A 26,294-nucleotide genomic window follows, 5' to 3' on the forward strand; every position below is an offset into this window, starting at 1 on the left:
ATCCGTCCATATCAGTACAAGCACATCCACCTGGACAGCGAAGAGCAGAGCACATATTTGAGCCGTTCATCTAAAAGTAACCGGGCCTGTCGTGCTTCGCTAAGCGTGAGGCCAGGTCAGGTGTGTGTAATGTGACCCTCAAATGGATTCGGACCACTGGGCTTTCATAGTTGGCCGTGTCCGGTTTGCATAAACCTATCGCTTTCGGGGAGAGAAATATGCGGATAATGAATGCGGCGTTTGGCATTTTAACAAAGCAAGCTTTTTTTTTTCTTTCATCGAGGCAACAAAGGCGACAGACTGCAAAATCTTTCTTAAATATTTATTAGTCTCTTCCATCTTTCATTGAAAAGAAAGACTTTTTTTCTCTCTCCCTTTACAAAACAAGTTGACTGCGTATTACTTGGGGAGGTGGGGGTGGTGGTGGTAGTGGTGGTGGGGTGAGTCAGGAGGCTTCGGTGCAGAATATCTATGTTAAAAGTCACCTCTGTGACTCAGAGGGTAGAGAGAGTTTGCAGACATGCTTGGGTCAGATGGCGTCCCAGATACATGACAAGGGAGAGGATCAACGGTTGGGGTTTGGGGCAAGAGGTCAGGGGAGGTTATTCCAAGTCTCTAGCTCCTGGGGTAGAACATGGCGTACTTGGAGGTGCGGAAGCCCAGCAGGTCCCGCATCTCGTTGCGAAACTTGGAGAGGTCCTGCCGCAGGTCGTTGAGGTTCTCTACTGTGGCCTGGTCCGTGCTCTGCATCTTCTGGCGAGTGGAGGTCAGGTAGCGATGCACCAGACAGCACATGATCTTCTGGTAGTTCTCGTCACGCTTCTGCTTCAGGTTCTTCCACTCCTGGGAGGAAGAGAAGGGGGGAAGAGAGGCTTCTGTTTCTGTGGTGAGAGGCCGTGACAGGAAAACTTTTCCAATCTAAGCCGTATTCTCCTATCATTTGGAGTCAAACCGAGCGATGGGTAACATAATTTTTAAGCGTCAGCCGACTGCTGTGCGCCCAGGCAAACTGTAATCCTTCAAGACAATAGCGCTCGCCAAATAAAGAGCATTTTTTTGGCACTGACAGTCTCTCAGTGTTATGAGAGGAGTCCAGAGAGCCTGAGCCACAATGTCAGTCCTGGAATTCTATACACGTCAATCCATTTCTGACCTGGAGCAGAAGTCTTGCTCTGTAATCAAGTAAAGAGTGAGTTGTTGGAGGGAGACACAGACTAATCCCAGGATATGTTGGGGCAAAAAAAAGTGTCTCACAATGTCTCTCCACAACCTACGAATCACTGGGCAACCGTAGGTGAATGTGTTAGACTTTCACTATGGTATTTACATTTTGTCCAACTGGTAACGGTGGGGTCATTTTGTAATTTCATATGGACTACCTGCACTGCTTCATCAACAGGAACGCATGTAAAAGGACCCCACTCTTAGCAACAGGACCACGCTTAACACTGACAAAGTGTGTCTGCTCCTGAAGCTGTGTCTTCAGTCCACGTGGTTCACATACAGGGGGCGGTACTATAGGCAGAGGCATGGGTGTGCTATGGGTTCTCCACTCTCACCTATAGTGGCCGACTTGTATATGGAGTAAGTGGAAAAGAGGGCTCTGATGTCCTGTCCAGGGACACCACCTAGCCATTGGTTCAGATTTGTGGACGACACCTGGGTTCAAATTAAATCTCAGGATGTACCACATTTCACCGACCACATTAACTCTATGGACAACCACATCAAGTCCACCAGGGAGGATGTGAAACATGACAGGTTGGCCTTCTTAGACTGTGAAATTGCAGTTGGTGATGGGGGACATTTGATGGCTGATGTTTACCGTAAACCAGCACATACTGATCAGTACTTGAGGCTTGACTCTCGTCATCCACTGGAGCACAAACTAGTGGAGGTATTAGTTAGAAAATGCAACAAAAAAAGGTCTATCACTGTGGTGACTGGCTGTACTAGGATTGCCTTTTCATAATGAGAAGTGTTTTCAGACACTTCTCAAAAAAATTTGGTGCCTGTTTGTGCCAAAAAAGTGCTCTTTCCCTAGAATTTTTTTGGCAAGCGTTATCGCCCTGAAGGGATTACACTGCAGTTTGGCATGCAGCAGTCAGCTAACGCTAGCTCGCACAATACTGAATCAATTTAAAATACTCTGCTACTCATCAATCAGTTTGACGCCTAAAGATAGAAAAATAGGGTTTTGATTCAAAAATAATGCCGGGGTTTTCCTTTAGCTTAAAATGATCAAATTCCTTAACAGAAATCTGTTTGGTTTTGATATTAGTCTGCATACCAGCAAGGAAACCCATCAGAATGGACCGACTATCATCCAGTTTTTCCTCCTCTCTCGCTCTCTCTCTCTCACCTTGAGGCTGTTCTGTCTCTTCACCTTGCCCGTGGAGGTGTGCGAGCAGATCCATTTGCTCATGCTGGTCACCAGGTAGCAGACGGTCTTCGGGGAGGGGAGAATGTTGAACGGCGGTGGCAGGGTGCACTTGTCATCAAAATAGCTCAGCCACAGCTTGGCCCTGGCAAACTTCCACTCCTTATCCTCATGATTCTGAAGGATTACAAACAGACCAGAGGAAGATGTGGAAATGATGTGACTTGGAATACTATGATATACTGGAATACCATAGTAATTATCCTACATACTCTTTTTCATTGATTGATTAGTTTACTGATTCATTCATTCAAGGCAAGGACACACTCTGAACAAGCTGCCAAAGCTTAAACACACCTATGGGCAATATAAATTCTCCTGGGGCCTCATGTATAATCGTTGCTATGAGCAAATTTGTGCGTACACACTCATGGGATTTTTTAGCCCTCAAGATTGTCTGACAGACAGCAACCAAGCATGATGGTTATTTGTCATTCCTTCCCCTGACATCTATTGTCTGCCTCTTGCAACGAGCAATTGCCCAGGACTGCAAAGACATCAGTGTTAGCCAACCGGTGTCTAAATTCAGGGGTTACCCAGGTTCTACACTGGTCTCTGAGACAAACGTCAGGGCTAAAAAATCCAATGAGTGTGTACGCACAAATTTGCCCATAGCAACGATTGATACATGAGGCCCCAGGTCACCAGGTCTTTTTTTTGTGGAATTTTCTCCCTAATTGTATCCAGCCAATTACCTCACTCTTCTGAGCCATCCCGGTCGCTGCTCCACCCCCTCTGCTGATCCAGGGAGGGCTGCAGACAACCACATGCGTCCTCCGATACATGTGGAGTCGCCAGCCGCTTCTTTTCACTTGACAATGAGGAGTTTCACCAGGGGGACATAGCGCGTGGGAGTATCACGCTCTTCCCTCCCCCCCGAACAGGCGCCCCGACCGACCAGGGGAGGCGCTAGTGCAGTGACCAGGATACATACCCGCAGACACGGCCAATTGTGTCTGTAGGGACGCCTGGCCAAGCTGGAGGTAACGCGGGGATTCGAACTGGCGATCCCCATAGACCGCCACGCCATCCGGTATGCACCATGCACTGGGAGAAGGTAGTAGAGCTCCCAGAGGAAACATATACTAACACAGGGAGAAACACTCAAACACCACAAACAAAGGCTGGGAGCAAACCCAGAACCCAGTTGCTGTGAAGTGCTAACAGCACCAACCACTAAGCCACTGTGCTGAACTAAAGAATTCTCAAGAATAATTAAAACAAAATAAAAACAAATGTTGAGTAACCCTCCTTGAAAGGACAGATGTTCTGGACAATGTGTTGTTTTACTGTTCATCGAAAACAGTTCCAAGTAAACAGAGCATGTGTAGATCAGGGTGGAGGGGGGGGGTGCAGCAGGATCTGTACAACATCTTATGCTGAATTTCCAAGGGCAAATATAAACAGCCGTGTAAAAAGAAAACAGTTTACAGCTTCCAAGCTGGCAGCAAATAACCATTCTCAGAACGGGCCCAGTACTCTTTACCACTCAAGTCATTGACACTTACGGCGATTTGTCTGAAGCTTTTGTGGAGCATGGCCACCAGCAACTTGGTCAGGACAATGACCACCACAATGTTGTACGTGCCCACAATCAGGGCCCCCACGAATGAGCGCAACTCCTCCGTGTAGCTGATGCGGGTGACGAACAGAGCCACGTGCGCCAGGGAGAAGATGTACCAGAACAAAGCGTAACAGGTACCCATGAACCTATCACAAGAAAGGGGTTCACAGTAAGTCAGCGACCATCTGGGTATCGCTCAGATTCACGACAACATCAATTGAATATTTACAACAAAATTTCGAAAGTGACTCTGCACAACACCCGTCTTTGGACTGTACAGTATTATGGCATCTAACATCTCCAGACATGCCCTGTGAACATTCATCATCATCCCCGCGGTGCAGTGACGAAAGGCTGAGGTAGGTGCCTTACGTGTGGAATGCGTCGTTGCTCTGTTGCTGGCAGAAAATGCCCTCGCAGTCGCTAGGCGGGCTCTTGTCGGGGTCTTTCTGGTCCTTCCCATAGAGCTGGGTCAGTCCGATGGTGAAGGAGGACAGCACTAGTAGGAAGAGGCCTAGAAACTTGCCAAACTCCTGAAGCATCTGGCCCATAGAGATCTGGGGAGAGTATGATAGAGACCTGTGACTACTGCTTTCTGTTCTTATCACACTGGCCTTTATACTAATATTATCACAAATTGGTTATAAAGCTACTTTCTAAATCAGTTACAAGTGCTTCACAATATCCAAATAACAGATTGAAAAAGCCAATAGTGTTATTCTGTTATTAAGTCGAGGCAAGGGAGACCTTGGTGAATTAGTGTTCAGTAGAGGGGGGGGTTCCCCTTTTTCTCCCCAATGTTACCCGTCCAATTACCCCACTCTTCCGAGCCATCCCGGTCCCTGCTCCACCCCCTCAGCCAAGCCGGGGAGGGCTGCAGACTACCACATGCTTCCTCCGACACATGTGGAGTCGCCAGCCACTTCTTTTCACCTGACAGTGAGGAGTTTCCCAGGAGGACGTAGCGCGTGGGAGGATCACGCTATTCCGCCCAGTTCCCCCGAACAGGCGCCCCGACCGACCAGAGGAGGCGCTAGTGCAGCGACCAGGACACATACCCCACATCCGGCTTCCCACCCGCGGACACGGCCAACTGTAGGGGACCAAACCGGAAGTAACACGGGGGATTCGAACCGGCGATCCCCGTGTTGGTAGGCAACGGAATAGACCGCCACGCCACCCGGACGCCCTACTATTGAACTTTAATTTAGTTTACTTTCAAAAACACAGTTACAGGTGCTTCACAATGTCCAACAAACAGAATACATTGACTGAAAAAGGCAATACTGTTATCAAGTCCAAGCGAGGAAGACCTTGGTGAATGAGCGTTCAGTAGACTTACACCCGATGTCCACGTGAGACCTGTAATAAAGTACTTCCTGTGTATTTGTGTTGCTTTCTATGGAAAGGTGGCACTTTGAATGTTCTCGACCCAACGTGGGGAACCGACTTTTACTAGGAGCCTACACAGTGCGCGCTCCACCTTGGTTGACGCTAGATCCAACGGGGTGTAGGCACGGAAGTAGACGTGATTGGTTGTCGGTTAGGGTTTAAACTCTTTCTCATTTCCAATGTTAGCCAGCGTTAACGTTAGCTATCGTTACAGTAGGATCCAGCAATGTTAAGGTCAGTTGTAAGCTAGCTAGCTAAATGTTTCAGTGCGCATCTTTTGTTTCAAGGCAGTGCGCTTCGAGGTTCTGCGCTGTCTATTGGCCGACGCAACAGCCAATCACGGCTACTTCCGTGCCTACACCCCGTTGGCTCTAGCATCAACCGTCCACCTTGCACACAACTCATCAATGTCGCCTCTAGTTCCACTGACCAATAAGAATCAGAGAGGGCGGGACCAGAGGTTGGAAACAATCGCGAGATCTACTTTGCCAAAGCGGGGGGGGGGGGGGGGATGAAAGCCACCAAATGAAATTAAGCCCATAAAAAAGCCTGTTTATCTGACATTACATACGGATATTGTCACAATATGAATAATGACTGGAAAACCATCGAGTTTGTCATAAAACAGTCTCAAAAAGTTAGAGTCTCGTTGTGTAGCAACACCAGCTGAACATCTGTCAGCACTCAGCATCTGCTTTTCCCACAGCATCTGTCCAAGGCTTCCCCCAGCAAGGTTTCTTTGAAAGAGGTTTTCTGCAGACACTCGGACTTATTCCATGTTTTCAGCAGGAATGAGACTTTATGAGCTGGGTTTATTACACTTCGAGCAGCTCATGGCGGGAGGAAAGACGGTACGATCCATCTGAGGAGGACTTGCAGCGCTCTGAACACAGGTCAACGTTTGTTGATTCCCTGCTTTTCATCGTCAAAACATGTCAGAGTCCTGCTGCTCTCAACGTAACTTTGGAGGGGCGCTCAGAACTTGATCCATTTATACCTCAAGTCTTTCTAAAAGAGCCCGGCAGTTTATCGGAGAACAAACTTTATTCTAGCCGTCTTAAGAGAAGCGCAGAGGAAGACAAAGAAGAACAAGAAGAAAAAAAACAAGACGAACAACAAGAAGAGACTTTTTTCATCTTACAGCCACACACACACATGCAGGGAGTGGCGGCTGAAGAAATGTTCCTTCTGCATTTTTCCCATCGTGCTGTCCTTCCTCCAGGAGCAGTGGGCAGCCCTTTCTTTCCACGCCCGGGGACCAATTCCAGGTCGATATCCATGTCTTGGTCAGGGACAACACGTTTTTCTTTTTATTGGGGGCTATTTTTGATGTTGGAGGAAACCCATGTGAGCACAGGGAGAACATGCAGAGAACACACAGACAGCACCCTGGTCGGGACATAACCCACCTGAGCACGGGGAGAACATGCAGAGAACACACAGGAAGCACCCTGGCCGGGACATAACCCACCTGAGCACGGGGAGAACATGCAGAGAATACACAGGAAGCACCCTGGCTGGGACATAACCCACCTGAGCATGGGGAGAACATGCAGAGAACACACAGGAAGTACCCTGGCTGGGACATAACCCACCTGAGCATGGGGAGAACATGCAGAGAACACACAGGAAGTACCCTGGCTGGGACATAACCCACCTGAGCATGGGAAGAACATGCAGAGAACACACAGACAGCACCCTGGCCGGGACATAACCCACCTGAGCATGGGGAGAACATGCAGAGAACACACAGACAGCGCCCTGGCCGGGACATAACCCACCTGAGCACGGGGAGAACATGCAGAGAACACACAGACAGCACCCTGGCTGGGACATAACCCACCTGAGCATGGGGAGAACATGCAGAGAACACACAGACAGCACCCTGGCCGGGACATAACCCACCTGAACATGGGGAGAACATGCAGAGAATACACAGGAAGCACCCTGGTCGGGACATAACCCACCTGAGCACGGGGAGAACATGCAGAGAATACACAGGAAGCACCCTGGCTGGGACATAACCCACCTGAGCACGGGGAGAACATGCAGAGAACACACAGGAAGTACCCTGGCTGGGACATAACCCACCTGAGCATGGGGAGAACATGCAGAGAACACACAGGAAGTACCCTGGCTGGGACATAACCCACCTGAGCATGGGAAGAACATGCAGAGAACACACAGACAGCACCCTGGCTGGGACATAACCCACCTGAGCACGGGGAGAACATGCAGAGAACACACAGACAGCACCCTGGCTGGGACATAACCCACCTGAACATGGGGAGAACATGCAGAGAACACACAGGAAGCACCCTGGCTGGGACATAACCCACCTGAGCATGGGAAGAACATGCAGAGAACACACAGACAGCACCCTGGCTGGGACATAACCCACCTGAACATGGGGAGAACATGCAGAGAACACACAGACAGCACCCTGGCCGGGACATAACCCACCTGAGCATGGGGAGAACATGCAGAGAACACACAGACAGCACCCTGGCTGGGACATAACCCACCTGAGCACGGGGAGAACATGCAGAGAATACACAGGAAGCACCCTGGCCGGGACATAACCCACCTGAGCACAGGGAGAACATGCAGAGAACACACAGGAAGTACCCTGGCCGGGACATAACCCACCTGAGCACGGGGAGAACATGCAGAGAACACACAGACAGCACCCTGGCTGGGACATAACCCACCTGAGCATGGGGAGAACATGCAGAGAACACACAGGAAGCACCCTGGCCGGGACATAACCCACCTGAGCATGGGGAGAACATGCAGAGAACACACAGGAAGCACCCTGGCCGGGACATAACCCATCTGAGCACGGGGAGAACATGCAGAGAATACACAGGAAGCACCCTGGCTGGGACATAACCCACCTGAGCATGGGGAGAACATGCAGAGAACACACAGACAGCACCCTGGCCGGGACATAACCCACCTGAGCATGGGGAGAACATGCAGAGAACACACAGACAGCACCCTGGCCGGGACATAACCCACCTGAGCATGGGGAGAACATGCAGAGAATACACAGGAAGCACCCTGGCTGGGACATAACCCACCTGAGCATGGGGAGAACATGCAGAGAACACACAGACAGCACCCTGGCCGGGACATAACCCACCTGAGCATGGGGAGAACATGCAGAGAACACACAGACAGCACCCTGGCCGGGACATAACCCACCTGAACATGGGGAGAACATGCAGAGAACACACAGACAGCACCCTGGCTGGGACATAACCCACCTGAGCACGGGGAGAACATGCAGAGAACACACAGACAGCACCCTGGCTGGGACATAACCCACCTGAGCATGGGGAGAACATGCAGAGAACACACAGGAAGCACCCTGGCCGGGACATAACCCACCTGAACATGGGGAGAACATGCAGAGAACACACAGACAGCACCCTGGCCGGGACATAACCCACCTGAGCATGGGGAGAACATGCAGAGAACACACAGAAAGCACCCTGGCTGGGACATAACCCACCTGAGCATGGGGAGAACATGCAGAGAACACACAGACAGCACCCTGGCCGGGACATAACCCACCTGAGCATGGGGAGAACATGCAGAGAACACGCAGACAGCCGCTGCACACCGACAGGCCTGGGGAGAACATGCAAATCCCCCAGTGCCAATTTGAACCCAGGACCTTCACGCAGTGGGGCAGAAGTGCAAGCCCTGTGCCCCCGAGCCACACCGTGAGATGGAAATGAACTCAGGGGGTAGGGTAGGTAGGGAGTCTATCTCTGGCCAGTACATCCAGCTCTCAAAGGCAAATCACATGTGCCTGTTAGTCATCTGTCTGGGACTCTGTGTAAGCAAATAAAGGTGATAAGCGGCAGTCCCTGCACAAGTGGAAAAAGTGAGCCATTTCGAGGGAGGATAAACACGGAGACGCCACAGAGAAAGTTAAAAAAAAGTCTGGGTGTCTTCTAGGAGCCAGCCCGCTGTAATTTTAGACACGTGGCTTGTATGTTTGCTAAGATCTAGAGATGCTCAATGTGAGGTCAGACCACACATGTGCACAAACTAACACTCAGACGGTGTTTAAATGCACCCACAAGTATGCTTGCGCACACCCACCCACCCACCCACACACACTGTGGTACAGGATGAGAGATGACCAGGGCTCCTTGTACGTCAAGGTGAACGGCGGCCGGGGGTGTGTTTGCTCCGAAACCCCGTCCCGCTCATTTGGGGAGACAGGCTAGCCCATTAGGCTTGATTCATGCTCTTGTCATGTCTCAATACCCCCTTGTGTGTTCCCCTGCTACCTTTTAGATGTCCGATTTAGGCTCCGAGGGTGTTCCCACATTGCCCAGCCTGACAGGTAGGCACTTCTACAGTAAAAACAGAACAGGAATGTGGCAGGTCAGGAGCTCTTAACCCCGACTGGAGGGTGTACTAGTGCATTTTGGGAGCGATATGTGTGTGCCTGTGTGTGTATTTGCATGTATATATATGTGTGTGTGTGTGTGTGTGTGTGTGTGTGTGTGTGTGTGTGTGTGTGTGTGTGTGTGTGTGTGTATCTAATGCACATGTACACTGGCTATGGTGCATTAACTCTGTGTCGGTGAGGTCAAGTCTGGGCCATGAGTGAGTTCATTTTGTTTATATCAGTGATCAAGCCACACACACACACACACACACACACACACACACACACACACACACACACACACACACACACACACACACAGGCAGGGCAGAAACACACTCAGTCACTGTTTCCCCCTCAGCAGGGGGTGCTCCCCCCCACCCCCCCCCCTAAAAAGAGTGAGTTGGCCTCACCAGGAAGGACGGAATAATCACAGGAGCATTCATTACTGCAAACCACACAGTGCAGGCAGTCTAAACCACTGACACACTCGCTGTGTGTGTGCGTGTGTGCACGAACGTGTGTTTGTGCATGTGTGTGTGTGTGTGTGTGTGTGTGTGTGCGCGCGCGTGTCTACACCGAGCGTTACCGTGTATTTTGTGTGTGTTTGTGCGCCGACGCGAGTACAGTACACCCACTTGTCGCGCATCGCACGCTCACGGGGGCGTGCTTGAAGTGACGTCCGTGCTCATCGGAGAGGCGTGTGTGGAAATGTGCCGGCTCGCGCGCCTCAGTCCGGAGGCGTGGCTGCCATGTGAGTGCGAGCGCGGCCAGGAATACACAGCCACATCTATTTCCAAAGCTAATAACTTTTCCATCCACCCCGGCCAGACACAGTGATGTCACAGAGCGAGGGAGCGAGCAAAAAAAAAAAAAAGAAAGAGGGAAAGGGAGAACGAGAGAGAGAGAGCGAGACAGAAGAGAGCGCGAGAGCGAGAGAGAGACAAAAGAAACAGAGAGAGAGAGAGAGAGAGAAAAGAAACAGAGAGAGAGAGAGAGAGAGAGAGAAAAGAAACAGAGAGAGAGAGAGAAAAGAAACAGAGAGAGAGAGAGAGAGAGAGAGAGAGAGAGAAAAGAAACAGAGAGAGAGAGAGAGAGAGAAAAGAAACAGAGAGAGAGAGAGAAAAGAAACAGAGAGAGAGAGAGAGAGAGAGAGAAAAGAAACAGAGAGAGAGAGAGAGAGAGAAAAGAAACAGAGAGAGAGAGAGAAAAGAAACAGAGAGACAAAAGAAACAGAGAGAGAGAGAGAGAAAAGAAACAGAGAGAGAGAGAGAGAAAAGAAACAGAGAGACAAAAGAAACAGAGAGAGAGAGAGAGAAAAGAAACAGAGAGAGAGAGAGAGAGAGAGAAAAGAAACAGAGAGAGAGAGAGAAAAGAAACAGAGAGAGAGAGAGAGAGAGAGAAAAGAAACAGAGAGAGAGAGAGAAAAGAAACAGAGAGACAAAAGAAACAGAGAGAGAGAGAGAGAAAAGAAACAGAGAGAGAGAGAGAGAGAGAGAAAAGAAACAGAGAGAGAGAGAGAGAGAGACAGAAGAGAGCGCGAGAGCGAGAGAGAGACAAAAGAAACAGAGAGAGAGAGAGAGAAAAGAAAGCGCGAGAGCAAGAGAGGCAAAAGAAACAGAGAACAAGAGACAGAGAGAGAGAGCGAGAGAGAAAAGAAACGGAGAGAGGAGACTGAAAGAGAGAGAGAGAGAGAGAGGAGACTGAAAGAGAGAGAGAGGGAGAGAGGAGACTGAAAGAGAGAGAGAGAGAAAAGAAACAGAGAGAGGAGACTGAAAGAGAGAGAGAGGGAGAGAGGAGACTGAAAGAGAGAGAGAGAGAAAAGAAACAGAGAGAGGAGACTGAAAGAGACAAAAGAAAGAGAGCGCGCGAGAGCTAGCTAGATAGATAGAGATAGACAGAGAGAGAGAGAGAGAGAGAGAGAGAGAGAGAGAGAGAGGCAGAGAGAGAGAGAGAGAGAGAGAGAGAGAGGCAGACAGTCAGGACAGAACAGAAACTAATCCGGAGGATAGTCTTGCTATGTAATGAGCCAGCCACCAACAGCCATTCAGCGTAATGACAGGAAGGTGTCCCCGGGAGTGACCTCACCGCATACCTGTGGTTGGCAGCGGAGAGTAAATAATGATCAAACTCACAGCCAACTCCAAAGCGAGGCGGTATGAGCGTGGAAGAGCCGCCATCCAAACTGCAATTAGCAGGAGGCTGGCTAGCATAACGGTCTTTCTCCCAGCTGGAGAGACGACGCACCACGACAGGTCCGCTCCCGCTGACGTGACAAGAAGGGACACCTATGGCCGCCCCGTTCTCCAGGAACCTGGGAAGCATACTCAAACCAGACTCCGGCCGAGCCCGGAGGAGACGGGGAGATGCAAGAACAATACACACACCCTTCCTGCTCTGCCACACATTCTGTGGACAAAGCACTTCGCGTCTTACATGCATCGTTTTACACACACACACACACACACACACATGTTGCATGCACCTTTAAGAGACTTACACATGCATTTAACTGGACTTCCTGCAGGAGAACGAGAGCTCGTCAGACAGAGAGGCAGCGCTGCGTTGGCACGGCGGAGAGGCGTATTCACCATTCAAAGGCTCCCATTGGCTTTGATGACAGATCACAATTTCACATGGAAATAAAAATGATTGCTGAGGTACTTAGTTTTATGATGTCATTTAAAGCCAATTATGAGCACGCTGCCACAGCAAAGCACGTTGATCAATTGCTTCAATTCCCCGTGCTTATGTTTGTGCTTATGATGATGACGGTGATCATACTGCTTAGTACATCTGGTGTGATGGCTTGTGTGTTTTTGTATGTTTTTTTGTTGTTGTGTGTATTTATGTGTGTGTGTGTTTCCACAAGTGTTTGCAGTTCTCTGAGAGGGAGAAGGGCAGTGGGTGGAGGGGTAAAGGATGGATTGTAAGGGTTGAGAGAAGGTGATAGAAAGGGACAATGAAAGAAACCAAACGACTTACGCATGGGTGGCCCCAGCGGGACACAAACTCAAACAATGAGCAAGTGTTAGTATATTTATTGCAGAAATGCAATTCAGCTGGTTTGTAGGCGTAAGAGGACAAACATGAGGAGCAACAAAAGAAAAAGAAAAAGCTCTGCATTGGCTTTAGCTTCTGCAGTGTGCACAGGTCTGCCTGCCTAACTGGTCGAGTACTTTGCACACGAGCCCCCAGTGAGTGATTGCCTTCAACTATCTCATCTCATCTCATCATCAGCTGCTTCTCCGGGGTCGGGTCGCGGTGGCAGCAAGCTAAGTAGGGCATTCCAGACGTCCCTCTCCCCAGCAACGCCCTCAAGCTCCTCCTCGGGGATCCAAAGGCGTTCCTAGGCCAGATTGGACATGTAGTCCCCTCCAGTGAGTTCTGGGTCTCCTCCCAGTTGGACGTGCCTGGTAAACCTCCAAAGGAAGGCGCCCAGGAGGCATCCTAATCAGATGCCCGAACCACCTCAACTGGCTCCTTTCGACGCGAAGGAGCAGCGGCTCTACTACGAGCTCCCTCCAGATGTCCGAACTCCTCACCCTATCTCTAAGGCTGAGTCCAGACACCCTACGGAGGAAACTCATTTCAGCCGCTTGTATCCGCGATCTCACCCTTTCGGTCACTACCCAAAGCTCATGACCATAAGGTGAGGGTTGGAACGAGGATTGACTGGTAAATTGAGAGCTTTGCCTTCCGGCTCAGCTCCTTCTTCACCACAACGGTCCAGTACAACGTCCGCATTACTGCTGATGCTGCACCAATCCACCTGTCCATCTCCCACTCCATCCAACCCCCACTGCCTTCAATTAGTCTAACGCATTATGGCGATGATCTCCATTTTCACCTCCCACTTTCCTTTGTTTATATCTGCATGATGAAACCGCAGCAAATAAGCCAGCATGTGCGAGTGGTGATGGTTTCTGACTCGTTTCTCTTTTTGATGGCTTAGTCTTCGTGGAAAGCCTAATGATGCTTTTTTTGTGCCCATAATACTACCTGCAGAACCACAGTTGTGTTTTCTGGATGAGCTCCTGCTGCTCTCTCACCTGCAGTGGCCCCAGTGTGGAGCTGGTCGTGTACATGAAGAAGAGTCGCAGGTAGCTGAGAACGTTGGCGAAGGCAAACAGGCCCTCGGCCACCAGGATGGGATGGAAGGCATCCCAGTTCTTCCTCTCCGTGTCCGCCACGTTCTTGAACTGCAGATTATAGAAACACAGTTAAACCCACCCACGAGATACAGCACAGGTACGGTCTGTGATGGACAAACTGACGAAACTGGATACTCTGCAAATGTAGAATATTGAGGGGTGGACTCCTAGTAATGAGTTTGAATACTCAATCCAAGATGGAGCCATTGTGTTTTGGGAAAGAGCTCTTCAAATCTAGTTTTCTTAAAGTTATCATACATATTCGAAACTGCTGTGGCACCGAAAATCTTTCCCAAACAAAAACCCTTCTCCCCATGTGTGCATCATGTGTGGGTACCTTGCTGTGTGCCACTATCTTGAGGGCAAATGTGGCGAGGTAAAGGGAATTCATGACGAAGCTCAGCTGGTTCCTGGATTCTTCCAGAAAGTCCTCCAGCCCCTCGTACCACAGACGTTTCACGTCTGACCACACCATCCCTATGAAAGCAGGAATTTAGCGTAACACACACACACCCACACACACCAATGGAAAATACATTTCTCTTAACTCATTCCCTCTCGCTCACATCATTCCTAACATTTTACAACCTCTTCCAAATTCAGCCGTCGTGCTGAAAGTCATCCTGCAGAGAGTCCTCGGGGGGGGGGGGGGGGGGGGAAACCGGCATGTGTGAGGCACAGGAAACCGAGGATTTATGTGCCGAGTCTACGTGAGCGGTGGGAATTGGAGGCGTGTTGGTTTCCAACATGGGAGTCCGAGCATCATCACCCTTTGCAGTAACGGCATCTCAAATAAACTCGACTTGACGACACGCACATGTCAGAAGCTACTAATGAAGAGCGGAGCACTCTTCTGTTCTCTACTCAGGACTGGACCGAGTCGGTCTGTGTTACAATAGGTTTTCTGTGGTCCCACCTCACAGTAAGGAGAAGGTTCACACGTACTGGGGCAGAGGGTCCGGGTGGTGCGGCGGTTTATTCCGTTGCCTACCAACACGAGGATCGGTGGTTCGAATCCCCGTGTTACCCCCGGCTTGGTCGGGAGTCCCTACAGACACAATTGGCCGTGTCTGTGGGAGGGAAGCCAAATTTGGGTATGTGTCCTGGTCGCTGCACTAGCGCCTCCTCTGGTCGGTCGGGGCGCGTGATCCTCCCACGCACCACGTCCCCCTGGTGAAACTCCTCACTGTCAGGTGAAAAGAAGCGGCTGGCGACTCCACATGTATTGGAGAAGGCATGTGGTAGTCTGCAGCCCTGCCTGGATCGGCAGAGGGGGTGGAGCAGCGACCGGGACGGCTCAGAAGAGTGGGGTAATTGGCCAAAGTAAACTGGGGAGAAACGGGGGGGAGGGGGGGCTTAGTTTGACATACGTTCCAGTCATTTGAATTCTGGGTATTGAAAGCTTAGGTTTAAACGATGAAGATGAGGGATTTGAGTATGAATGTGGTGATTAAAGTGCATATGCCCATAGATGAGGTAGACGAGGAGAGGTGGCGCACACACACACACACACACACACACACACACACACACACACACACAATGTATGTATGTGCTTATGGCACCTGATATCTCCATCAACACAAGGGATCTTGCTCCGAGAAATAGCAGAGTGGAGAAAATGAGAGAAGAGGAGATGTGGGGTAAGAGAGAGATGGAGAGAGACAGAGAGAGAGATGGAGCGTGGGAGAAAAGATGCAACAAAGGCAGCTAAAGGGGATGAAATGCTGCTCTTTGAGTTCTGAGAGCTTTCTGCAGGCACACGTCGACAGGCTCCCGTGCTCAAAGAGCGACTCGCCCTCACAACCTGACAACATCCGCCTGAGGTCTCCCAACATCTCGCAGAGAAGCAGCCTGATCATTAGAAACGTTGCGGCTTGTTATGGAAACTCATCTCCGGCGCTTTGCTGATGCGGTGGGGTCCCCGGAGCACCAATATTCAACAAAATGAGACGGAATATTGAAGGGAGATAGTTTGCCTGAATGAATAATGCTCCTTGAGTTATAAGGGAATCTTTCCCCCTCTAGTGGGGGGCCCTCCTGATGTGGAAAAAAACCTCAAAAACCCACGGCATGATACGTCTCTGCATCTATTCGGCTACCGAACTCAACTTTCAATTTATGCAACGAATTGCGAATCAACCCGGTCTCACCGGTCTGCTTACAAATAACACAATATTACACTTTGCGTGCAATGCATACGCCAAAATCCAATTTGCCTCCTTTATTCATTGTTACAGAGAAGCGGTCTCACCAATCCGCACAGAAAAAACACGATATTGCACTCCCACATCGCGTGCTATGCATACGCCAAAATCCAATTTTGCGTGCAGATGATACGCCAACCCTTTCCATCAACTTCTGCGGAGAGCTGGTGCGTCCAAATGCCATGCATCACCTTGAACGGCCACGGGGTCACCAGCGAGGCTCAGTTCGCCCAGTTGACCAGAGGCGCGGGCATCCACAACCAGGGTTAGGGTTAGGGTCAGGGTTCGTGGGCGAACTGAGCCTCGCTGGTGACGTCATGACCGTTCAAGGTGATGCGTGGTATTTGGACGCATTAGCTCTCCACAGAAGTTAACAGAAAGGGTTGGCGTATCACCTGCGCGCAAACTTGGATTTTGGCGTATGCATAGCACGATTGGTAGATAGATCGGTGAGACCGCTTCTCTGAGAACTGCGTGGATCGTTTCATTACCTGCCAGGCCCCAGTTTATTGGCGCGATTCATCACCCGGCGTCAAAAGCAACGCCACATGGCCCGACGGACCGTGTGTGTGATGCACTGTGTCTGCTGAGGGAGAGACGGGGATGCAGCTACCAGGAGACGGATATCTGGGATGAGTAGGCAGGGCCATTAAGATGAGTGAGCGATCATTCTAATGGTTTCTTGGCAGAGGGGGAGGGCAAGAGAGACCTCCCCTAAGAGAGCCGGCTCCTCCATTTCTCACTGTTACTATGCAGCCTTATCTAGATAGATAGGACGCACATATATGTGTGTGTGTGTGTTAATTTTGTAACGATCACAGATGACTAGACTCGCTAGCCCGTTGGCTAACGGGTCGGACTCTTTAGCTGACTGGTTAGCGTAGTCACCCGTGGTGCGGGCGACACGGGTTCGCATCTCAGTTGCGGCGGATTCCCGGCTGCCCCCTGAACTTGCTACATTGGTGTCAGAAGTGGGACGGTGAGACCGCGAGGCCATCGGAAGTGCATGCGCCCAGGGGCGCGAGGGAGCTGATAAGAAGGAGGGGGGTAGTGTAACGATCACGAATGACTAGACTCGCTACCCAGACAGCAAAATTGCTGTGGCCCGGACCCGTCCCAAATCCGACACTTCATCCAGCCTACCCACCGCGTGGAATGATGGCACTTGGGCAGTCCGCTCCTATTTGCCAGATCTGGGCCAGAACCATGCCATAGCAATGCTACATTTGCCATATACGTATTTGCCAAAGGTGGTCCATATTTGTGTTGTGATATTTGGGCCATATTCACCATTTACCACACGGGCCACTTCAGGGTCACATCCAGATTACATGTTGCCGACAGCACCGCATCGTTGCCAAGAAAGGCCCACATTTGGGCCATGTTTGCTATTATACATATGAGCCACTTCAGGCTCACATCCATTTTGTCAGGGCCAGAAGAAGGCCATCAGTGCTGCATCATTGCCTGAAGTGGCCCAAATCTGGACGCTACCTGGGTAGCCCGTTGGCTAACGGGTCGGACCCTTTCGCTGACTGGTTAGCGCAGTCGCCTGTGGTGCGGGCGACCCGGGATCGAGTCCCGGCTGCGGCGGATTCCCGGCTGCCCCCTGAATTCACTACAATATATTTACACATGTTATGTGGGTGCAAGTACAGGGACTGCTAGGATAGGCTCCAGCGTCCCCATGACCCTGAGCAGGACACGCAGTTTGGATAATGGATGGATGGATGTAGGTGCAAGTATGTGTTGATGAGAGAGGAAGAGAAAAAGAGCAAGACGGTGAGTGTGTGTACACGTGTCTGTGTGTAAGTGTGTTTATGTTTGTATGGTTACGCTCGTTACGGCTATTTGGGGAGGATGCTGCGTGTGGAACTGCACACACTGCTCTCTCCCAGCATCCGTCTCTCTGCTTCTGCATTGTTTTATCATCACCAAGCAATGTTCATGAAGTGTTTTATCTGGGGCTTTTTTTCTCAGTGTGTGTGTCTGTGTGTACGTGTGCATGCATGCGTGCTCGTGTGTGCATTAGAGAGAAAAAGAGCGTGCTCTCAAGAGAGTTTGTGCATGTGTGTGTGCGTGTGTCAGAGAGAGACTTACAACGGTAACGCAAGTTTGTCTGTGCGAGTGTGTGTGTACTGTACATAAGATTGTAAGGTGTGTGTGTGTGTGTGTGTGTGTGCGTGCATGCGTACTCGTGTGTGCATTAGAGAGCGAGAAAGAGCATGATCCCAAGAGAGTTTGTGTGTGCGAGAGAGTGAGAGAGTGAGAGTGATGCGGCTCCTCAGTGGAGAGCTACAGTTACACACAACACTGACAGAGGCAATCTAGCCCAGCCAGGCTCTCAGTGCCGTTGTCTAACAGCTGTTCGTTATGCTGTGCCTGATTAGATCAGGGACACAGGATGCTGGACTCACTGGATACTGGACTCTCTGGCTGCGGCGCAGTGGGAGTCTTGGCTCGTCCTCATTCGACCACGCAACGCATCTCTGCTGTCTTATTCAATTCTGTGCCGCGTAATCCCATTCTTATTCTATTTTAGCTGCGCGTTGTGCGCTCGCAGACGACCGGGAGGCTATCGAAGCAATTACTGGAACCTTCTACTGTCCGACACTGCTGCACTATTTACGACAACAACAACAACACAATCTATGATGGCCTGGCGGCCTGTCCGGGGTGTCTTCCCGCCTGCCGCCCAATGACTGCTGGGACAGGCTCCTAAGCAGTTTGGCTAATGGATGGAACAACAACAACACAAACTGGCTTTTCTACGCGCACAAGGCACGCACACGCGTGGACCACCCCCGTTTATCAAACCGCCGTCTCAGCCAAGCTCGAGATAAAAAAGGGTTGATGCTAGATCCAACGGGGTGTGGGCACGGAAGTAGCTGTGATTGGCTGTTGCGTCGGCCAATAGACAGCGCGGAACCTCGAAGCGCACTGACTTGAAACAAACGATGCGCACCGAAACATTTAGCTAGCTAGCTTACAACTGACCTTAACACTGCCAGATCGTACTGAAACCCTAACCCTACCGCTATTGCTATCGCTAGCTAGCTAACGCTAACTTAATTCGCCCCAACTATTGCTCTGTCTGTCGGTCTGGCAGTCAGCGCGCTTCGAGGTTCCGCGCTGTCTATTGGCCGACGCAACAACCAATCACGTCTACTTCCGTGCCTACACTCCGCTGGATCTAGCATCAACCACAGGCGGGGAAAAAAGAAAAAAGGGCTGACCTATGATCCAGAGGATGAGCAGGTAGTCGATCATCTCCAGCGTGGGGCCCATGGTGTTCTTCTTGCCCTCGCTGTAGAGCAGTGAGTAGAGGTTGAGCAGCAGCAGGAAGGTGAGGTACGAGGCGCTGTGGATGATGAACTTGACGAAGGGTGTGTGGATGATCTGGCCCACGCGGGAGCGCGGCACCAGCAGGTAGCACACGGACAGTAGTGGCCAGAGGACCACCACGCTCAGCACCGTGGCGATCTTGAGGCAGGTGTGCTTGCGCCGGTAGCTGGCCGTCTCTCCGAACCACACCGTGTTGAGGAACTGCTGGCAGTTAGACTGGGCCACGAACTGGAGGGGGTGGGGGTAGGTGACAGGGTGTGTGACATATTATGGTAGATGTAGATTACACAGAAGTTTTTTTTTTGGTTAAATTATTTTTTAACACTTTGTTTATTTAACCCCCCCCCATTTTCTCCCAAATTGTATCCGGCCAATTACCCCACTCTTCTGAGCTGCCCCAGTTGGTGCTCCACCCCCTCTGCCGATCCGGGGAGGGCTGCAGACTACCACATGCCTCCTCCGATACATGTGGAGTCGCCAGCCGCTTCTTTTCACCCGACAGTGAGGAGTTTCACCAGGGGGACGTAGCGCGTGGGAGGATCACACTATCCCCCCCCCCCCAAGTACCCCCCCGCCCGAACAGGCACCCCGACCGACCAGACGAAGCGCTAGTGGCTAGTGCAGCAAGCAGGACACATACCCACATCCAGCTTCCCACCTGCAGACACGGCCAATTGTGTCTGTCTGTACGCCCGACCAAGCCGGAGGTAACATGGGGATTCGAACCGGCGATCCCCGTGTTGGTAGGCAACGGAATAGACTGCTACACTACCGGGACGCCCCTTTAAAACTTTTATTAGATAGTGATAGTGGAGGCAGACAGGCAATGTGGGGGGGGGGGGTAAGAAATTCAACAAAGGTCGCCAGCTGGATTCGGGTTGCGAGCCTGTGGTATGTGCTCTAACCACTCGGCTACGCAGGTGCCCCCAGAAGGGATTCATGTAGAACGAGCAGGCGATCCGCCACAGATACTTTTCGCCTCTGTGCACTGTGGGTTTTTATCTACTTGTTGACGTCCTTTCTACAACGCCTCATAGACAGGCTAATAAAGGTATGTAGTCAGTAAATAGTGATAAAAACAATTTGACAACATTAGAATATGTAGTCAGTGCGTTTTTGCGTTGTTTCACCGTCTAGCATGGTAACTAAGATTGCTATTGGCAGCGCGGCCGCTAGAGGTCGCTCAACTTTAAAACGTAACTATAGGTCGCAATAAACTGCTTGTACAAACGACCTACGGGGTCGTTTTTTTTTTTTAGGTGGAGGACAGACAGTCTCGTTTAGCAAATACCTGCAAAGGGTCTTTGATGGTATGGTCTTCACCGGATGTTGTCTCTCGGCATGGCACTGTCTGCACTTTGGATTTAAACGTAATTACAGCCTGCATAAGGAGCCAATCATTCTCATTCTGAACAGTCTCCCACCCATTTAATATGCAGAGTGGCATTGTCTGCACAACACCATTAGCATATGCTGACAGTGCATCCTGCTGCAATACAACACAAAAGCCCTTTGGTAACGCTTCAACTTCTGAGAAATTATAATTAAGAACGAGACCATTGTATTTCATCTTGACTTTAAATAGCTGACTAAGTGCTACTCTTTATGTCTTCTGAGATCAAATCCCCCATAAACACACTCGAGTGGCAGAGGAAATAAACAATACTTAGTGGGGAGCGGTTAACATTGTGATGTACCGCCTTTGATATTCTCATGCTTCTTGTCCTTATTCCTGCATGCTGGGGGAACAATCTGTGTGATATATAGACACAAACCCTTTATACTAAGCCACCCGAGCTTAAATTACACCACAACCTCAACTATCCCGCCCCGCGAGCCGATTGACTCCGACCGCTGCTGCCTCTTATTCCCAAAGACAAGGATGCAAGTTTCCATAACAGATGTCATGTTGCATCTCTCATATGAACTACAGCGAGTGATGGATGGTTCAGCCCGGGCATGATTGTTTCTGTCCAACAGTCTGTGGATGTTTATGATGATGATGATGATGTGTAATGTTTCTTTATCTGATCAAAACACTGAGTAATAAAATGCAGGGTGGGGGATGATCGGCGGAATTAGCCCGAGCTCGAGTGAGCAACCCACACAGTAGTATGGAGCAGATGCTGAGCCTGATGGCACATTTAGCTCAGGGAACTCTTGCTGAACCCTGACCTGGTCAGTGTTAGCGATGTGTTCACCACACAGCAACCGCCTTTGCCCCTGCCAAGAAGGACAGGGCTGTTTAACTGGAGGACATATCAGTTTTTGCCATCCAGTGTTATGCCTCTGCTGATGCAGCTGCACCCCCCCCCATCCCAATTGTCACCTACTACCCAGATTGACTTCCATGCATTCCTGACCTGTAACTTTTTTTGTCCCCCCCCCCCCAATTGTACTTGGCCAATTACCCCACTCTTCCGAGCCATGCCAGTCGCTGCTCCACCCCCTCTGTTGGTCCAGGGAGGGCTGCAGACTACCACATACCTCCCCGATAGATGTGGAGTCGCCAGCCGCTTCTCACCTGACAGTGAGGAGTTTTGCCAGGGGGATGTAGCACGTGGGAGGATCATGCTATTCCCCCAGTTCCCCCTCCCCCCTGAACAGGTGCCCCGACCGCCCAGAGAAGGCGCTAGTGTAGCGACCAGTACACATACCCACATCCGGCTTCCCACCCGCAGACACGGCCAATTGTGTCTATAGGGATGCCCGACCAAGCTGGAAGTAACGCGGGGATTCGAACCGGGATCCTCGTTTTGGTAGGCGACAGAATAGACCGCTACACTACCCAGACGCCCCCGAAACATCAGTTTTTGCCATTCAGTGTAATGCTTCTGCTGATGCAGCTGCACCCCCCCCCCATCCCGATTGTCCCCTACTACCCAGATCGACTTCCATGTATTCCTGACCTGTAACTTTAAATTGTCGCTGTGTTGTTGTTATGCTGTATTGTCGAGTCTGTATTGTGTGGAAATGTGCAACTGTATGAGTGTAAGGCAGGGCATTGCTGCATTTGCTGCAACCTGTGCTTAGCCAGGCTACCCTAGAAAAACAAAGGTTCAGTGACATTTTTCAAAAGTGTACTGTAGGGGATGAGTTTGTACTCTGTGCTTTGACAGATACAGCACACAGTGCAATCCAGGTGTAGCCGCGGCATAGAAATGGACCCATTTGTTGTCAAAGCTAAAGCTAAAGCTACTGTTTGTAATTTCACTCAATGGCTCTTTTGATCCTGGCATACTATGGAGGCCGCAGGTTTGATCTCCCTCACCTCCTTCTGGTTGTATTTGATGGCCAGCTTAAGCCTGCTGAGGTTCATGCGCTCCTCCAGGAGGCCTCGCTTGTCAACGTGATCCTCGCTGGAGGTGTGGTTGAGAATGACCTCCAGCTCTCTGGAGTTTCGGGCCTGGGCCAGCAGGTCCTTGGCAAACATCTTACACTGCTTGGCAAGCTCCTCATAGTCGTTCCTGAAAGGAGGAAAATTAGACACAGTCACAGTGCTGGTTTTCCTCGTGAAGGATTAGGATTCTTCTGTTTCAGACTGGAAAGGGATCCCTCTTGCTCTGTGTGTGTGTGTGTCTGTGTGTGTGTGTGTGTGTGATTGCATGGAGGCACAGACATTTCTGTGGGTAGATGTGAGTTTGAATGTGACCTGGAGATGACACATACGGTCTTTGACAGGATAGGCGGTACAACGGCCCATAGCTTATCGTACAGTACCTGAACTCCACCTCCACCAAGCTGAGCTCCTTGAGGTCGGCGCTCAGTTCAAAGGCCCTGAGTATGGGATCCTCTTCAGTCAGCATGATGAGCGAGGGGCTGGCCAGGCACCTGTAGATGTCCAGACGGAACCTGCAGAGAGAGAGAGAGAGAGAGAGAGAGAGAGAGAGAGAGAGAGAGAGAGACGGGGTGGGTGGGAATCGAGAGGTGAGGGCCAACAAAAGCGGTCCAGAGATAAGGGGAGCAGGAAATGGAACGATGAAAAATAAAAGAGGTTTGACGAGAAGAGGGGAGACGGGGAAGGAGATAACAGCATTTATTTTATTTTTTGCTACCGTGTACAAGATGCTATCATTCAGGCCTCTGGAGGCATCTTGTAGGTTTCTCTGCTAAAAGTTCTTCGCCTCATGGTAAACCCTGCAGTGTGCTTATTTGTTAAGCTTGGCTGTGGGAGGTAATTCTGAAGGAGATCAGCAGAACATCATCTCGAGTGGCCCGCAATCACACCCGAGACCAAGAGTCAAGATCATCTCCAACTTCCTGCTTCTCACCTCTGTTTGTTAAAAATCTCAGTCAAAAACTACTTACAAAAAATGACAATATTAACACCCACGGCAAGGCTCGGTATTCTGACTCCCGGTGGGGCCACCCGTCCTACGAGACTACGCACCCACGGTGCATTACAGCGAGACGGTCTGAATAACAACACCCAGCAAAAAGGTATGCACTGGGTACTAAATCATCTCTGCTGTGACGTTAAGGGGGGTCACACAACATTCAGAGCTGATGCTATCGTCATAACAACGTGCCGCAGCCATCTGGACTATATTTTTTCCAAGAGCCTTTCTTAAACACATTCTTTAATTGGCACTCTGAATGATTCATAACCGTTTTGAAAGTTGCTGCCTATCAGAGCAGGGACCCACGTGATGGTCACATGAAACAACACATGTATCGTTTCTTTTTTTACAGTGGCAAGTAAGTATACCCTTCAAAGACCACTTCGAAGGCTTGCTTAGGTCAACGCAGACGTAACAGCGGACCCTCAGACGTGTTGGGTGGCGAGAATCACGTGACCAGGCGCACACTCGTCTTACAGTTATGCGGCGCAGGGTACCTGGAGTGACGCAGGCTGTCCTTCTTGTTCTTGGCGTTGCAGAGGGTGCACTCGCAGCCCACGGCATGGGGCCGCGGCAGAGAGATGTCTTGCTTCAGTAACATGGTCAGGATCTCGTAGTTGTTCCTGTGGGCGGCCAGGATGACTGGAGCCACATCCATGGTGGTGGAATACTCCGGATTCTGAATCCGCTGCATCAGTTTCTGGCCCAACAAGGAAACAGGCCGATAAGCACCTCGGTATTACCGCTGAAACGGACGTTCAAAACGGGTTTTTGCCGAATAAAATTCAAACGACACTCCACCTTATATAGAGTGAGATCATCGACAAACAAAGCTATTCAATGACGTAGGGAGATTAGCCCCCCCCCCCCAATTGTATCCGGCCAATTACCCCACTCTTCCGAGCCGTCCCGATCTCTGCTCCACCCCCTCTGCCCATCCGGGGAGGGCGGCTGCAGACTACCACATGCTTCCTCCGATACACGTGGTTGTCTCCAGCCTCTTCTTTTCACCTGACGGTGAGGAGTTTCGCCAGGGGGACTGTAGCGCGTGGGAGGATCATGCTACACCCCCCCGAACAGAGGAGGCGCTAGTGCGGCGACCAGGACACATACCCACATCCGGCTCCCCACCCGCAGACACGGCCAATTGTAGGGATGCCCGACCAAGCCGGCGGTAACGCGGGGATTCGAACCGGCGATCCCCGTGCTGGTAGGCAACGGAATAGACCGCCACGCCACCCGGACGCCCCCAGATTATTCTGCTTCGCCTCTGCGGTGTGTTTGTTGAAACCTGGAGGCTGGTTAGCATTGCTGAGAGAAGACTTACGGCGATGGAGGGCTTGGAAGATCGCCTGGGCCGATGGTTGAGGAGAATGTCCACTGCTCCCACCACTTCAGAGTCTATGGCCACCAACAAGGCGTCTGTCGCCTGCGCAAAACAAACACAACGCGTTATAACCCCACAGACGATACTGGTTCTATACTCAGCACAAAAAGTAAGGAAATGTGTGTTTGGTAGATTGTTTCTTTGTTGTAACAGTGCTTCTTGGCAGTAAATCTTATGCCGCTGGAAAGCCTGTTTATTCCCCTTTTAAATGGCGCCACATTTGTAGGGAACGTGCATTTGTGGGATGAGCAGCAGAGCTGAGCATGTGGGCTGCGCCCATGAAGAATTTGCCAAATCTTCTCTGCCGATGCCAAACAGCTCATTTTGCTGCTGCTATTGACTCTTGTTTTGAGCCTCTGGTACCCCAGGTGCTGACAATCAGCTGCCTGATATAAGATTTATTACCAAGAAGCATTGTTACACCAAAGAAATAATCTACCAAACACACATTTCCTTACTTTTTGTGCCAAGTTTCTATACACAGCACGAGGAGACTGGAATTATTAGGGAAAGATCAGAAAACTGTTTCTCTTCTTGCACAGTCCTGTGCATATTGGCACGCCTTGGTTATTTCGCGTGTTTCGTTTCAAACCCCGCGCGTGTGCGCGTGCGCGCTTCCTACCTGGCAGCCATGCTCCAGGAGAAGCTGGAGAATGTCCAGGTTCTCGTTCTCAATGGAGATGGTGACGGCGTCTCGGCCCAGGACGTCGATGCAGTTGAGGTTGAGCTCGCCGTGCCGTTTCTCCTCCAGCAGCTTCTTCACCATGTAGTAGTCGCCTGGGCAACCACGGCGGGAAACAGAAAGACAGCAACGCGGCGATGTGACGTCAGCTGGTACAAACGTGTACTGTTGCATCAATAAAGCGTTCCATGCAGACGGAAGTCGTCAAAAATAAAGGCTACAGCTGCAGAGACGGGCTTCTTTAAGGTGGACTTAGTCTAACTCTGGCACCCCCGTCAACCCAGCCATTATTAAACAACATCCAGTGGGCAGAGTCTGTCCCTGGGCCACACCAGGGATGACTTTATATGGTCACAGAGGCCATTATAACAG

General features: G+C 50.6%; 1 protein-coding gene across 1 annotated transcript; it reads right to left on the reverse strand.

Annotated features, from left to right (window-relative positions):
• Positions 1-328: 328 nt before the first annotated feature.
• Positions 329-26,137, reverse strand: trpc1 (transient receptor potential cation channel, subfamily C, member 1). The gene is made up of 12 exons (XM_056299411.1): positions 25,863-26,137; positions 25,181-25,282; positions 24,351-24,553; positions 23,234-23,365; positions 22,785-22,980; positions 19,405-19,741; positions 14,299-14,438; positions 13,860-14,009; positions 4,377-4,561; positions 3,949-4,150; positions 2,363-2,557; positions 329-843 (listed from the first exon to the last, which is right to left on the reverse strand). The coding sequence occupies exons 1-12, from the start codon at positions 26,094-26,096 to the stop codon at positions 616-618; spliced, it is 2,304 nt and encodes a 767-aa protein (XP_056155386.1). The 5' UTR covers positions 26,097-26,137; the 3' UTR covers positions 329-615.
• Between the last annotated feature and the right edge of the window lie 157 nt (positions 26,138-26,294).

Source organism: Lampris incognitus, chromosome 19, assembly GCF_029633865.1.
Source record: "Lampris incognitus isolate fLamInc1 chromosome 19, fLamInc1.hap2, whole genome shotgun sequence".
NCBI classification, from domain to species: Eukaryota; Metazoa; Chordata; class Actinopteri; order Lampriformes; family Lampridae; genus Lampris; species Lampris incognitus.